Consider the following 15,165-nt stretch of genomic DNA (forward strand, 5'->3'; position numbering starts at 1 on the left):
TTAGGGGTAGAATATACTGGTTGGACAGGTGTGTCGGCTAGTACAGTCTCTCTGCCCAGCATTACGTGAACTGAGAGTGAGGAAGGGCATGTGGATTGATTAAATAACCCCTAAAAGATGTCTATGTAATGGTTTGTATCTGGATGTTCCCCCAAAGCTACATGTGGTCATGGGGGGACCACCTTTTTGGTGGTTGAATCTAGAGTTTGTGATTGATTCATGCATAATGCTAGGATTAAGGGTGTGAGTGCTACACCCCCTGTGCCATGTGCCACCTTGCTTTGGAGTCAGCCACTTACGGACTGAAATGCTACAAACTGTGAGTGAAATATCCCTTTTCCCCTTTAATTTTTGGTGTCTGATATTTCATCTCAGCAATGAGAGAACTGTAAGTAAGACAGTCTACATCTGTGACCCATAAAATATAATATGTTGTCTTATGGGACTTTGCAGATGAGATTTATTTAAGGATCTTGAGGTGGAAAAGACACCCTGGATCATCCTGGCTCCAGCATGATTACAAGGGTTCTTGTAAGAGACAGTTAAGAGCACCACAGCTACACAAGGTGATGTGACAGTGAAAGCAGAAGGAAACAAGAGATAAGGAGTTGCTTTGCAGTTGGTTTTCAAGATGGAGGAGGAAGCCTCTAGGAGCTAGAAAATGAAATGTCTTTGGAACTTCCAGAAAAAAAGTGCCTTGCCTGATTTATTTTCGGGCTTAGGGTCTCCAGAACTTTAAATGAATATGTATTTTAAGCCACTAAGTTTGCAGTAATTTGTTATAGCAGCAGTAGAAGACTAATACTGAATAATTCTTGGAAGTAAAAGTGTGGTGATATTAGTAAACTTATAGACATTGGGTGCTGGGCAGGCAAAACCAATGTTTTTCCCCTACTCTTATGGGCTTTTTGTAATCAAGGTTTTCATATTCCACAACTCTTCAGTGTCATCATTTAGGTGGAACACAGTGTGAAGGGTACTCCCTTGAGCTGGGTGACATGGAGATCCTGGCCATGGATTGGATGAAATAATAAAATAAAGTACTTTGGGTAATGTCTGATACAGAAAGATCAATAAAAATCAGTTGGTTTTTTCATTTTCATCATCATCATCGTCATCATCACCATCATCATACTTCATCCTTCCCCCTTCTGGATTAGTTTCTTCATCTGCAAGATGAGAGGGTTAAATCCAGAAATCTAGAATTGTTTCCATTTCAGCATTCTACAATCCCGTGGTTCTGTATCTCTAAAACTGGCTTTGACTAGTTTAAGAAGTGCCACATCACACATCCGATATTAAAATCATTCTATTTGCAGTCTGAGGGAAACAGAAAAATATATCCAACTTAGAAACTAGAGTGTCTCTTTCCCTTTGCACCAATTTTAATTCCCATGGATGGCAGCGAGATTTATCAGTATGTTCGAAGAGGATATGAAAACCTAACATTTGCATATATCATTTGCAGTCAGTTCCTCAACTTTAGCTCCCAATCAAACCCTTAAATGCATTTTTCTAGATTAATAGTCAGACCTGGAGGAACTATATTAACAGATAGTTCAGCTTAAAAACCAATATAAGAGGAAAAAACTATTACAGAAGCCAGAGGGATGAAGAGAGAGATTGAAATCTTACAGTTCCTCATTTTTCAGTGGTTAATATTGCCTATAAAGTGTTGGTATTAATTGTCTTGGAATCATTACATATACGCTGGTCCAGTCATTCAGTGAAACATTTTGACTTATCACCCTGCAGGCTGAGCTTGCATTTTCTGGGTTCCAGAGGCGAGGACAATTTAATACCACATCTTCAAAGCAATTTTGTTTGAATTGTACTTTTGCACTTTCATTTTAAAGTGGGAATGCCTCATACTTGGGGAGAACAAATTGCAATGAGTCAACTAGTGAAAGTTGATTGTGAAGACTTAATAAGAAAAATTCAAAATCTATCTTGAATCTTCATTTTTTCCCTAGCCAAACACCTTCACTATAAGAGTACAAATTCTTGATTCTGATTGTCTGAGCTTTGATCCTAGAACCAGTATTTTCTAGCAATGTGCTATGGCTTATTTAACCTCTCTCTCTGCCTCAGTTGCTTGTCTGTGAAAGAAGATTAATATTGCTTAACATTAATACTTATATTAATACTTAGGATTGTGACATTAGATAATACAAAGTTGTTCAAATAGTTCCGGCACACAGAAAGCATTCAGTGTTAGCTATTATTGTTTTGTATGTACATTATGTGTTAGTTGAAGATATTTACATCTTAGAAGAGCATTACTGAAATCCCCTATAGTAGCTGTGAGTTTAGTAATCACTGAAGGAAATTTAATAAAGAAACTGATCAGTCAGTTTACAGAATCATGGGAAATCTCCCTGGGGTCAATTCATTATGTGAAGGCAGCAAAGTGATGCTATTTCAAAGGAATACATATTGCCCATAACTTCTCTGCGTCACTCACTCAGATGTTCATTCATTCATTTATTCATTCATTTAAAAAGTCCTTACTGGATTCTCACAGTGTGGCAGGTATTACGGTAGATGGTTGGGGCAAAATGGTGAACTCTTGATGAGGATCTTGTTTGTGGGGAGTTTACTGGTAATACAGACAAAAATGTCAGTGACGAAGATGAACATGCTTAAAAAATTGTGGTAGGTGATAAATAAAATGGACCAGATACTCATGGGGAAAGTGGGGAAGGAGATTGTTTGAGCTGATGGAGCCCAGGGCATAGTCTTCTCTGAAAAGGTAGTGCTTCAGTGAACCCAAGGGATGGAAAGGCTACAGCTGCATGAACTTTGAAACCTTTCACAACGTTTCTTTACACTTTTCTTAACACTGTGGTGATCCATATTGTGTGATGGGAATGACTAACATTAAAAAGTGAAGGGAACCTGATTATATTATTGTGACCTTTCTCCCACGAAGGGGATGCTCATTCTTGGAAGTCTCTTTCTCTTCCTTGCCTTGTGATTTTCTGTAATTCTTTTCACCTGCTCCAGTGAATACCAAATGAGTTAGACTTAATTATAAAGCTCATCTCCAAGGGAGTGGTTTGGATCCTTCTTCAGGTCAACACAGGTAAATCAAGTGAATCAAGGCTCAATAATGTAGCAGCAGACTAGTTTGTACAAAAGAATCAATTTATCAATTCCCCATAATAGAAAAGTTTAACTTTAGAGTTCAGGAATAGCTCAACCCAGGAGCTTCAGCACTATTGTTGGGAGTCTAGTTCTTACCAACTTGGGGGGTCCTCTGCTTTCTTTTGTATTGGGGTGAGGCTTTCAATGTAGTAAAAGGTCTTTCCATCTAGCAGTTCTGCATTTAACTCATTCCAAGGATCGATGTGTGTATCCTTCTGAATTAAATCCAACCTCTCTCTTAATTGATCTGATCAATTAAGATGGTTCTGGCTGAATCACATGTCTACTCCAAGACCAATCACTGCATCCAGTTCAAACACAACTTGGTTGGACAGGACTAGGCTGTATCACTATATCTCTGCAGTTAACTCAGACTGAATTACATGAAATAAGAATATAGGAGGGCGATGGATTAACTAATGGTCAATTTGGAATACCCAATTGAACCAAGCCAGTTGTTCTGGGTGTGGAAGACCTACATGAGGATTTTTGCCAACAGCATAAAAGGAGAACTGGAGGGGAAGAGGGTGCATTGTTGATTCTCCTGGAGAAGCATGTTGCACTGGCTTTCCTGATATGAACTCAATTGTTCTCATCACTGGAGGGCCTCAGGTTCTCACTGTCACTGAAGATGGCTGCTGTTCTCTCTGGGGGAGCTCTGGTCCTTACTTTGAGGGCTGCTTCCTGACTCTAGTGCAGTTCCCTCAGCCTCATGGCACAGATCCTTCACTCTGATGGTGCAGACTTTCCAGCTTCCCCTGACTGTTGGGCCTTCCCAGTGCAGATCCTTGGTACAGACTTGCATGAGACATTGTTGTGGGCTTAGGCCTCCAGCTGGCCTCTGCAGCACATTGATATAGGATCCAGAGCCTCAGCTGGATTCTTTGGGTCTCTAGTCTGTGGACAGATGTTTTTCACTCCTCTGCATTTGACTTTTTGTGTGGATAATAGAAAATAACCCTATAAATTATGTGTCCTGTGTTAAATCTATTTCCTTGCATACCCTAAGTACAACAGGAGTGGTCCTCCAGGTACTCATGAATAATTAACAGCCACTATGCTGAATATCAGGGATCTTACATATCACTGCTCTTCAGTCAAAGCTCATTGGAGATATGCCTCTGTGATTTTTAACATCAAAGCATTTTATGTACTACTCTCTGGAATAGAAAGAGTGAAAGCAAGTATATTTCTGTAGAAAACAGAAAGAAATATTCATTCTAGCTGAGCAGGACAGGAAAAAGTTCTTTAAGAAGGTGATATTTGAATTGAACCAAAACATAAACAGATGGCTAAGCTGTAACACTTTGGAGCACAGAAGGGCATTTTGGATAGAGGGGCTGGCTTGAGCAAAGGCAGAAACAGGAAACTATTGGCTATTTTTGGAAAGTTGTGGAAACAGAGACTGGAAATATTTGGGTTTTGATACAGAAGAACATGAATGTCCAAAGTAACTGAAAATGATAAAAGTTTCTAAAGGAAATAAACAAGAAGCCATTTCTTATTATTTTATAGGCTAAATCCATCCTTCAAGGGTTCCTACAGGATTCAGGGTATAGCATTCAAGATCTGAAGAGCTTTCATTTGGTAGGACTTGGTGCCACTTTGTGTGCTTTGAATGTCACCGAAATCCCACTTATAAAGATCTCAGAATTCAGGTAACCAAAATACTAGTGTGCAGAATGACAAATGATCTGCCCATCCATTCATCCATCCATGCATCCATCTGTTATCCATCCATCCATCCATCCATCCATCCATCCATCCATTCATCCATACATCCAGTGTTCCCCATTTTCTGATGCTTTGGCTCTTTCTGGGCTAGAATAGTGAGTGGGATTAGCTAGATCTTGTCCCAGTGCTGGTCCTATTTATCTTCTGCACATTGGTTTTTGCCTGGAGATTTCCCCAAACTCATACTGTATCCTTCTCTTTCTAACAAGGATGGTGGTTTCCAGAATTGGGAAATTACTCTGTAGTAACCATGTCTTAGCTGAGTTTAAGAAGAAGGCAGAAGTTGTGTTTGGGAAGCCCACTGAATGGACCAGCTGTGTCTTACAGGAGCTTGGGACCATTGCAGGTAAGAGACCTGTGCAGCATACCTTTCACTCCTTTTCAAACTTGAATCTAGTAATAAAACTAAAAAAATAAAATTAAATAAAATAATAATCCTTGGCTACATGTGAGCGTCAATGGAGTTACTGTAGTCTAGACTTGAAGTTGTAGAGTAGGGTCTGTAAATGTGCTTTCAAAATAAGATTTCCTGGAGATTCTTGTGCATACTGCAGTTTGAAAAGCACTGGTATAGAATGTGATTTAATTGGCCTCTAAATAGATTTATACACAATCTTAAAGTGTGTAAATTGAAGCTCCTTCTGGGCATACATTTCACTGTAGGAGGCCAATCAAAGCTAATGTGACCCACATATTTTTCTGAGTTGATTAAGGAACTTGATTCCCTAGTGTGATTTTCTGGGCCTTTTGTAAAGAATGATGATTGTTCAGGACACGCAGATCTGTACATTATACAGCACCATTAATAAAACAAGTAGAGTTCCAATGGCTTGAACTAAACCCTCATAATTCCTTTTTCTCCCCAGCTGGATTAACTAAGGCAGAGCTCCAAATACTCGACAAGGAATTGATGCTGTATTTTCGGCCATCAGCAATAAAATGTCTTCCTGATGAGATCTTCAAAGTAGGTGCTCAGATCTTCAAGGAGAATTGGGAGCTTGACCCTGTTTCAGATCACATAACTAAATGGGTAACAGGCCTTGGATTCTTGGGGCTTGTCACCAGGCTTCTGGTAGTAGAACCAGAAGATATCTGTATGCCCACAGTGGATCATTACAAAATAATTTTATGGGTTTGAAAAAGTTTTAAAAAGGTGTTTATGTTTTAATTGGGTTTATTTTTATGGTCACTTTCTCTTGATAGCAAGAGATGCTGATTTCCTACTTATGATGATGTGGTAGGTTCATAAGTCCTTCTATAAAGCCCTTAGGGACAGATAAACTCAAAATTCAGATTTTTTTAATTTTAAAAGGATTGCCTTGTGCATGTATTATGTATCTTAACACCTCCAGTACTGTCTGAAGTAATTGTAAGCAAATGCATTACAATTTTTGTGAAGAAATCTGCGACAAGTCACACTAATTGGAATAAACTAAAAATAGCCTCACACCAATTCAGGTCAAATTTTGCTAGTAAATAAATTTGTCTTAAACTTTCGTGAAAAAAACCCAGTTTTTGGACATCAGATTTGCAGATAATAGATTTTGGAGCTTTATAACATTTCCTTTCAAATAAAAATATTATGGTTGATTTAAAGAAAAGTGTTAGGTAAATCACAATAGGACAGGTGATTAATTGGTGTGGAAAAATTGAAAGAGTGAAAATGGATAAGTTGAAGCACGTGAAGCAGGAAGCTCATTGAGAGACCCTTGCTTCCTGTCAATGTGCAGGAGTGGGAATGTTTGGTTGGGACAGTCTGCTCTAATGTGGAGTGACACTGGTGTCATTGCTTTCTGAGCGATGTTGGAACACATTCTATCCGCCACATCTGGGTAAGGCATTTTAACTGGCGATGCCACATCGCTGGTTATTTCAAAACTGACAACGGATCGAGAACCATTTCAGCACCCTGGACAGTTCCCAACACAGCTTAGGTGCAGTAGCTGGGAGTACAGAACAGTTCTCAAGACTGTTGCACCAATTCCTGTTTCCCTTTTGAGGCATTCTGCATGGGAGAGGCAGCTTGGTTCTGGCATTTTTCTAAGCACGTATTCTTGGTCACATTTTCAGAACAATTGTGGCTGTTTCATTGTTGAGGTATTATCTAGTCCCAAACTGCCTATTGATAACCTACAATATTTTAGGCTCTGGCTTAGGGGTACTGGGGATCTACAGAGTCACACAGTTACTTCTGGGGCCAGAAAGATAAAGGAATGTAGCCAGGTGGGTGGGGACTACGTTGAATGGGAGATCCCTGTTAAAATGAGGAGGCTGTTTCTCATTTCTGGCACGTTAGTGTGGTGTGATTATGAAGGCCTAGTGTTTCTATACCTTATTTTTAAATAGAAGCTGCCAGGAACCTTCATTTTCATATGAAATCTTTTGATAATTAAATGTTGGCAGCCAATCTGAATTCATTTTTGAAAACACAGTAGGCCTAGAGATTCAATCTGGCCTGTGGGTCATAGGTCAACTTTGGAAAGATTGTTTATTTTTGTAATACAGACTCTGTGTTAATGGTATATAAAGCCTTTCTCTCTCTCTCCCTCTCTCTCTGTCTCTCTCTGTCTCTCTTTCTCTGTCCCTCTCCCACTATCTCTCTGAGATGAGGAGGAGGTGATGCTATGATTTGGACGACAGGTAAGCTAGGCAGAAAGAAAAGAACAAAATTCTAGGCAGAAGGAAGTGCCTGAAGGACAGGGCTCCTGGGAACTGTAGACACAGATGCTCATTCTTCTTTTTTGTCTTTTTTTTTTTTATTGGTACCGGGGATCGAACTCATGACTGCCTGCTTGCAAGCAGGCACTTATGCCACTGAGCTAAATCCCCAGCCCTGAGATGCTCATTCTTTTGGAGTGAGGTCCTCAGGGGTGAAGCTAGGGAGCTCTGGGTAGAACTTGAAGGGGGCATTGATATATTCAGGAACTTGAATTATGTCTTTGGGAGAAGCATCTAGCTAGACAAGAGAGAAGAGGGTGACTGAGAGAAGGAGAATGGATAGGATTATAAACAGCATTTCTCAGATTTAAGGGCAGGACTAAAAACAATTAGAGTGAGGTCAGCTGCCCTTCTATAAGAGCAGAATTCTGTCACCTCATCTTGTTCCACTCCCACAGGAGCTAGTCACCACGTCCTTTGAAGCTGGTTGACCTCAGAAAACATCTGAGGTCCAGATGATTTCAAAGACAGTGTACTCAGCAGAATTTTCCACTTCTCTGGTGGGAGACATCCCCATTAGGTTATGCGCTTTTCTTCTTCCGAATCTCAGTGGAATTTATGGCATGGTGTTCAGGTAGTCATGCTGATGAGTCAGAATTGGCATGAGAGATGAATTCTCTGAGCCATCTAACAGGTAACCCAAGAACTCAGAGATGCTATGTAACTTGTCCAAGACCACGCAGCTAGTATGTGGCAGAGCTGTGACTCAGGGTCAGATCCGTGGCATTCAGGCCCGTGCCTTCTTTCCTACATAAGTATTTTCTCAGGTGGGGAACTTGGAACATTGGTGAGATATCTTTCATGGATTAAACAATATTGTCACAGAGTGAGAAAATTATGATCCTCTTTTCAACTGTCCTTTACTACAGCATAGTTCCAGGATAAAGTCTTAATTTGGAGCGTCAATGTTTTAAAGTAACTTTAACCATTTAAGTTCCTCTATCCTTTCTTTTTTAAAACATGAGGGATCCAAATATTACTAGTCAACAGACCTAGTAGGAATTCAAATATATTTTTAAAACTTCTATTTAATGCTTACTTATGGCAAGTCTTGCTGCTTTGCCATGTTTAAAAATTTCTGTTTTTTTTCATATATATATATATATATATGTTGTATATTTGGGTAGTGAAAGAATGATCTGGTGTTAGGGAAGCATCTTACAGGCACACAGATGGCACTAGGAGAAGGCAAGGCTGTGTAGATTCTGAGAAGATGGTCAAGGCTTGGGAAATCCAGGGAGGGTCCGTCCTGACGGCTTGCCCCCTTTCCCTGCTGCAGGAGCTGTCCGCGGAGCAGATCCTCTCCTTGGGCCCTGAGAACGCGGCTGCCGTTACCCACGCCCAGAGCCGGCTGCTCAGCGCGCCACAGCTGCAGAGCCTCCAGCGGGCACGAGATGGCGCCAAGCTTCACTCCTGGCAGGACGTGCCCGAGAGCTCCGGCCCTACTCAGACTGCGGCCTCCGAGTCTCCCCCGGGTGAGAGGAGCCAAGCCTGTCTGGGGTCCCACCCCACCTCTCTTCCCTGTCCCTTGGTTTACCTGCAGGACTTGGGGCAGGAGGTTACTAAATTCAGAACGGGCTGTCTATAGTCCTTAGGGATCTGTGCTCAGACTCAGATAACCTCAAAGCCCCTAGCAAGCTTCCCTTAAGTGAATCCCAACTCTAGCAGCACTTTAAAGTCACCTGGGAGAATGTTGAAAAATTCCATTTCGCTGAAATCCATTGAAGCAGAATCTCTCAGGATTAAATTCATTTCAGTGGGTCCTTTGTATCCACCTCCTTACTGTCCAGTATTTATTAATCCAACCAATATATATCGGACCAATATTTTAGTTACATTTTTCATTACTGGGCAAAATACCCGACACCCAGAGTTAAAGGAAGAAAGTTTTATTTAGCTCATAGTTTGTAGAAGTCAGTCCACAATCAGCTGGCTCCATAATCCGCTGACTCCAAGGCAGGATGGCAATGGCACAGGGGCAACTGTTCATAGTGGTTAAAAACAGCAAAATCAACAGGTAGGGGAGTGTAACAAGCCTCCCTCTGCCCCTTTTATCTTATTCAGATGGCTGGGATTAGGACAGTGCCAATCCAATCAGTGAACTGATCCAGCAATCACCCCTCCTTAATCCCAGCCCCCTTAATCCCAGAATTAAATTACAAATCAATCACATACTGTAGATTCAGCTACCTCCTAAAAAACCCCATCTAAAAATGCAAGAGGCTGTGAGGGGGACCTCTAGACACAAACCATAACAGACAAATATATGCCTGTAAATCTTTGGTCAGGTTGGGGACACAGAGATGAATAAAACAGGTGAAACCTCAGGGTAAAATGAAGAAGTTGATTTTATATATGATAAGAAGCCCTTTAAGGTGGCATATGCCTGTAATCTCATCACTCTGGGAAACTGAGGCAAAAGGATCACAGGTTTGAGCCCAGCCTGGGAAATTTAGCAATTTAGTGAGATACTGTCTCAAAATAAGGAAACTAAAAGAAGTCTTGGGATGTAGTTCAGTGCAGAGGCCCTAGGTTCTATCCCCAATACTGTAAGCAATCAAACAAAGGAACAAAAAACTGGATGAAGCTGAGAAGGGGAGTGTAGTAGTGACCCAGGCTGAGCATGATAGGGGCATGTTGTTGGGGGGACCCTCCCCTGGGAGTGGCACTCTACTGGTGGGTACAGCTTCCTTGTCCTTTTCTCCTCATTCCCTATAATTCTCTCACACCTTGGGGACTCCTGTCTCCATTGAGCACCACCTTTGGAGAGACCACTTGAATCAACCCTGCTATTTCCTGTCCTCATTGAGCTCCATGGAGCATGGGGTGAGGGGAAACTCACATACCCAGGTGGCCGTGGAGGCACATGGCCGAGGAGCACAGGCTCCAGGTAACACAGCTGGAAACGTACGTGGGCAGGATTGAGGAAGAAGGACCAGCTCATGGCAACCACTGGAGACTGGTGCTGTCTTGGCCGAGGTACTAGGTGTGGAGATGGACTCTGCTAAGTGGATTGTGCCCAAGTACAGGGAGCAGCCTGTGAAAACCCCCAGAGAAGAAAGAAAACGTGGTACTTAACTGAAACCTCTACCTGTCCTTCTTTCCCTGGACCTGATCATCATTCTCTGTCAACAGACTCCCCTCCCCATTCACTTCTTTGTACTGAGGATGAGAATTTGGGGGGATTCTAGATTTCTGCAGCCCCGGTAGCCAGAGGTTGCATTCATGAATAGGAGCCACATAGCCTTTGGTAATTATTATTTTGATAAACTTTGCATTGAAATATAATGTGCGTATCTTTAGAAATTACTTGTAAAGGTTATGGTATTTCGTATGAATAGAATAATACAATAGATAATACACATGGTTTAAGGTATATAAAATCTGAAAATCTATGTAATGAAATTTCCCTCTGTCTCTTTTCTCTTGGCCATCCAGTTCCCTTCCCCAGAGCAACCAGTGTTACCAGCTTCTAGTGTATTTTTCCAGAGATATTCTGTGCACAAACTACAAAATCAAATCCCTGCACTTTTACAAAGGCTTATTATATACCTTGTTCTGTACCCTCCACTTTTTTAACCTAATATTACACCTCCATACCTAATATTATACCTTCCATACTCATCCACAGGAGCTGTGCAAATGTTAGTTTTGTGGCTGTGCCATAACAATATCTAACCAAATCTGTATAAAAGGACATTTCTATTTTTTTTCCTGTTGTAAACTATGCAGCAGCCAATGGCCCTGAATAACTTGCACCTGTTAAGTCTGTCTAGGATAAACTTGTCAAAGCGGGATTGCTGGCTCAGGGATACACATATTTATAATTTTGATAGGCGTTGTCAAATCCCATGCAGAGATGTGGGTACCAGTTTTCCCTTGAACCAGCAGTGTCAGAAAGTGATGAAGGCAGGATCCTAGATGCCCTTTTCCCACTCATTCCCCTGGGCCTGCACAGTAGCTGACATTGGGTGAATCTTTCTAGCATGCCAGACTCTTCATCTCTTGTTTCCTAAACTTGTTTAATTATCATGATCACCCAAGAGTGATGCTTAAAGTGCAAATTTCAGGGCCTCACTGCAGACCTGCTGAATCAGAAGCTCCAGGGAAGCACCCTGATGCTTACATTTTTGTTTGTTTTTTGGCAGAGGTGGCAGAACTGGGATGTGAATCCAGAACCTTTGCACTGAGCTACACCCCCAGTGCTTATATTTTTTATTTTGAGACAGGGTCTTGCTAAATTCTCTAGGATAGGCTGGAACTTGCCATCCTCCTGTCTGTGTCTTCCAGATTGTTGGGATTACAGGTCTTTGGCTACATTTGTATTTAGAGCAGGTCTAAGACATGCTGATTCACACAATATCATTTCATTTGACTTTCCCCTTCTCTGTTCTTTTGGAGCTATTATTTCCGCTTAAGAGATGTATGCATAAAGGTGCAAAGCTGAGAGGTCCCAGAGAGAGAGGCTGAGAGGGAAGGAGGGAGAGAGAGAGACAGACAGACATAGAGACAGAGAGACAGCCAGACAGAGAGAGAGAGAGAGAGAGAGAGAGAGAGAGAGAGAGAGAGAGATTCAAAGAGGTGAGCACATTTCCAAGCTCTGCGGGGTGCAGAAACCTCATGTGTTGTCTTGTGTTTGCTTTCAGGAGTGCCACTCTCCAAGGATCTTTGGATTGGCTGCCCCCTGCTGCTTCTAATAGCCCAAACCTGGTGGAGAGTGGCCTGAATGTTCAGCCCTTTGCTGTCTTGAGCAATTGGTCAAGGTGTGTAAGGACAGAGGATGCTTCTGACTGTGGCAGACCCTTATCTGGACTCAGAGCTCAACTAAGGGCAGTGAGACCCTGGAGCCTTGACATTTAAAAGGCACCAAAAGGAAAAATAATTATTTAAAAGGATCTTGCAAGTTCTTAAGTCAGCCTGTCTTCCTAGCAGGGTGCCTTTTTTTCTGTCCTGTTTTAGCCTCCTTTGTTTTCTGCTTGGAGTTTGAAAAGCTGGAGGAGGGCAAGGTGTTTTCTGTTAAGAGCATGAAGATCTTACAAGTTACTGGCCTCCCTTGCTCTCTCCAGAGAACTAGAGGTGGGTGCAAGAAAAGATACCCTTTTAGCCAGCGTCGGATCTCATTTCTACTCTGGCTTAATTTCACTTCCTTGGTGCTATAGGCTGCATTGAATTTCTCCTTCTTCGATGCTTAGCAGAGCTGAAATAAATGAATCCCTCGACAGAAACCAATATTCTTGCCTGATTACTGCGACTAATTGATGTTTTGGTGGGCATTGCACCGCTTGGAAATTAAAACATTTAACATGGCTCAATGTTAAATCAATTATTAAATACATTTTCCAGATGCTTTTTATTTCCTTGGGAATCAGCTGGATGAATGACTGTGAAAGTTAAACTTTCAAAATCATCTCTTTTTGGTGGAGGTGGTGGCTCTCCTGGCTTTAAATTGCTCTGGGCTTTAAGGAAATAAAAATACATTGGATAAGACACTGATGTGATTGTGGCACAGCCCAACCACTCAGCCCCTGCCCCAGTCTTTCCGGGATGAAGTTACTTCTGCTAACTGCCAGGTTGCCCTGGCAGGAAGTCAGACCTCAGAAAAGGAGATGACAGTAAGTGCGTTCATCAGCTCTCAGGAGCCACGCCTTCTTGAAGCTTCTAGAAGCTTCTAGCCACACCTTCTAGAGGCTTCTAGTCCAAAGCTGCCTGTCACGACCTTCCTCAGGTGATAAGTTAAGCATACCTGGTTCTCCTCACTGCACGTCCACATTTAACTCCTCACCTGGAAACGAGGAGGAAAGCTTGTGTGAGTTCTCCTAAATCTGTGGTATTGCGTAAGAGGCAGGTAGATTTTACAAAGCATGAGTTGGAGAAACTGGTGGATTTGCAGATAGATGTCTCTTGTAGTAATGATAGAAAATTAAAACTGCCATGTGGATGGTAGAGGCCAATTGGTTTTAGGGTCTGGTTTGCTTTTCTTTTATTCTGGTGGGGGAGAGGCTGGCAAGGTTGTTTTTTAGGGATAGAATATTTTTCTTGTTATAGACATCAGCAGCCTCTCTTGTCACCAGGTCGGACCAGCTCCTGGGAGAAGGACACTGGGTGAGAACTTGTCTGTGCTGAGACTCATCAGAAAGGCTGAGGCACTCACTCATGTTCCTGCTCTTAATGGCTTTGGGTTAGCAGGTTTTTAAAAACTGAATTAACCTTTATTTATTTATTTAGAGAAAAGCAAAACAGAAAAAAGGGTAAAAACTACAGAATTTCAAAAAGCAATAACAGTAAGAAATCTCTAGTTGATATATTACATATTGTTATCTTAGAAATAGTTGTTCAGGTTACAAAATCAAAGCATAAAAAGTGGACATCAAACAATGACAGTAAAAACTATTCGGTTTAGTGAACTAATAAAAACTTAGTAGTATGGTTATCTATCTTGCACACATAAACATATGTATAGTTATATCCTTGAAAATACCTTCCTCCCTTTCATTATTACAGTATCTGTTATACATTTTGGATCTTACTACTGTGGGTTATGTTGAACAACTAAAGGTAAACAATAACAAAAACAACTCTCCTCTGAGTCAGACTTCATGTGGCTAACTTTCTAACTTCATGGCATTCAAGTCTCATCTTCTCCTTTAGTCAGAGGGTTCTCTCTCTCTCTCTCTCTCTCTCTCTCTCTCTCTCTCTCTCTCTCTCTCTCTCTGGCACTGTGACTTGAACCCAGGCCCTTGTATATGCTAGGGAAGCTCTCTACCATTGAATCATAAACTAGCCTTTTGAACATTGCTTTCTGGTTTACTTCCTGGTCATCCCTCCCACCTGGAATAATCATTTCTTCCATGACAGAGGGAAGACTGTGTCTGACTATTAAGAGGACTTCAACTGTAAATTAGATCATTTCATTATTACCAGAACCCTACTAGGTGGGTATTGTGATGATTCCCCTTTCCCAGAGAGGACTGACCCTAGAAGGGTTAAAAAAACTCTGGTCTAGGACCTCCCACACAGTACAGATTTGAATCCTGACTTCTTTATTTCTGCACTGTACCATCTCCAACCTGGTTACCTTTAACTCTCTAATAAGTTAGATCAGAGAGAGATTCTGTAAATCTCTTCACTTCCTTCTCTGGCGGGAGGCCAGCTTGCCTCACAGCACATATAATTGGTGATTGCCTCAGGCAGGAAGACAAATCTAGCTCATGCCCTGCAGGACCCCTGGGGTCTCAGGTTGAAATGCTTAGTCCCTTGCATGCAGGGAAGTGGCAGGTCACACTGGCAGGTGCTGTCCCCTTCACCTTTCAATGTCAGTCTTCCCTGTGGGTGCACAGCCTCCAGCCCTCCCAGCTTCCCAGATGGATGCAGGGATCAAGGTCATTTGCACAAAGGTTCCACTGTGCTTCTGGTCATAACTCTGATTGGGCAGGGCCGTGTCATTCTGGCTATGAAACTTTTTGACTATCATCCGGCAAGTTCTTTTGCAGAAGTCTCACCTTTAGGCCTAGTTTGAATGCTGAGCCTGGCTAGATGGGGGCTGGAAGTCTTCCTGCAAATTCAGCC

At 41.8% G+C, this 15,165-nt stretch overlaps 1 protein-coding gene across 1 annotated transcript in view; it reads left to right on the forward strand.

The window, feature by feature from the left end:
* The window catches only part of Otoa (otoancorin), a 75,365-nt gene extending 62,431 nt beyond the window's left edge, over positions 1-12,934 (forward strand). The window contains exons 24-28 of the mRNA XM_003478198.4: positions 4,663-4,805; positions 5,091-5,227; positions 5,748-5,845; positions 8,879-9,074; positions 12,246-12,934. Of these exons, the coding sequence (XP_003478246.2) occupies positions 4,663-4,805; positions 5,091-5,227; positions 5,748-5,845; positions 8,879-9,074; positions 12,246-12,325 (654 nt within the window). The 3' untranslated portion in view covers positions 12,326-12,934. The remainder of the gene's footprint in view (positions 1-4,662; positions 4,806-5,090; positions 5,228-5,747; positions 5,846-8,878; positions 9,075-12,245) is intronic.
* The last annotated feature ends 2,231 nt before the right edge of the window (positions 12,935-15,165 follow it).

This window comes from Cavia porcellus, unplaced genomic scaffold (assembly GCF_034190915.1).
Source record: "Cavia porcellus strain 051 isolate PalLab524CR breed Dunkin Hartley unplaced genomic scaffold, mCavPor4.1 scaffold_16, whole genome shotgun sequence".
In the NCBI taxonomy this organism is placed as follows: domain Eukaryota; kingdom Metazoa; phylum Chordata; class Mammalia; order Rodentia; family Caviidae; genus Cavia; species Cavia porcellus.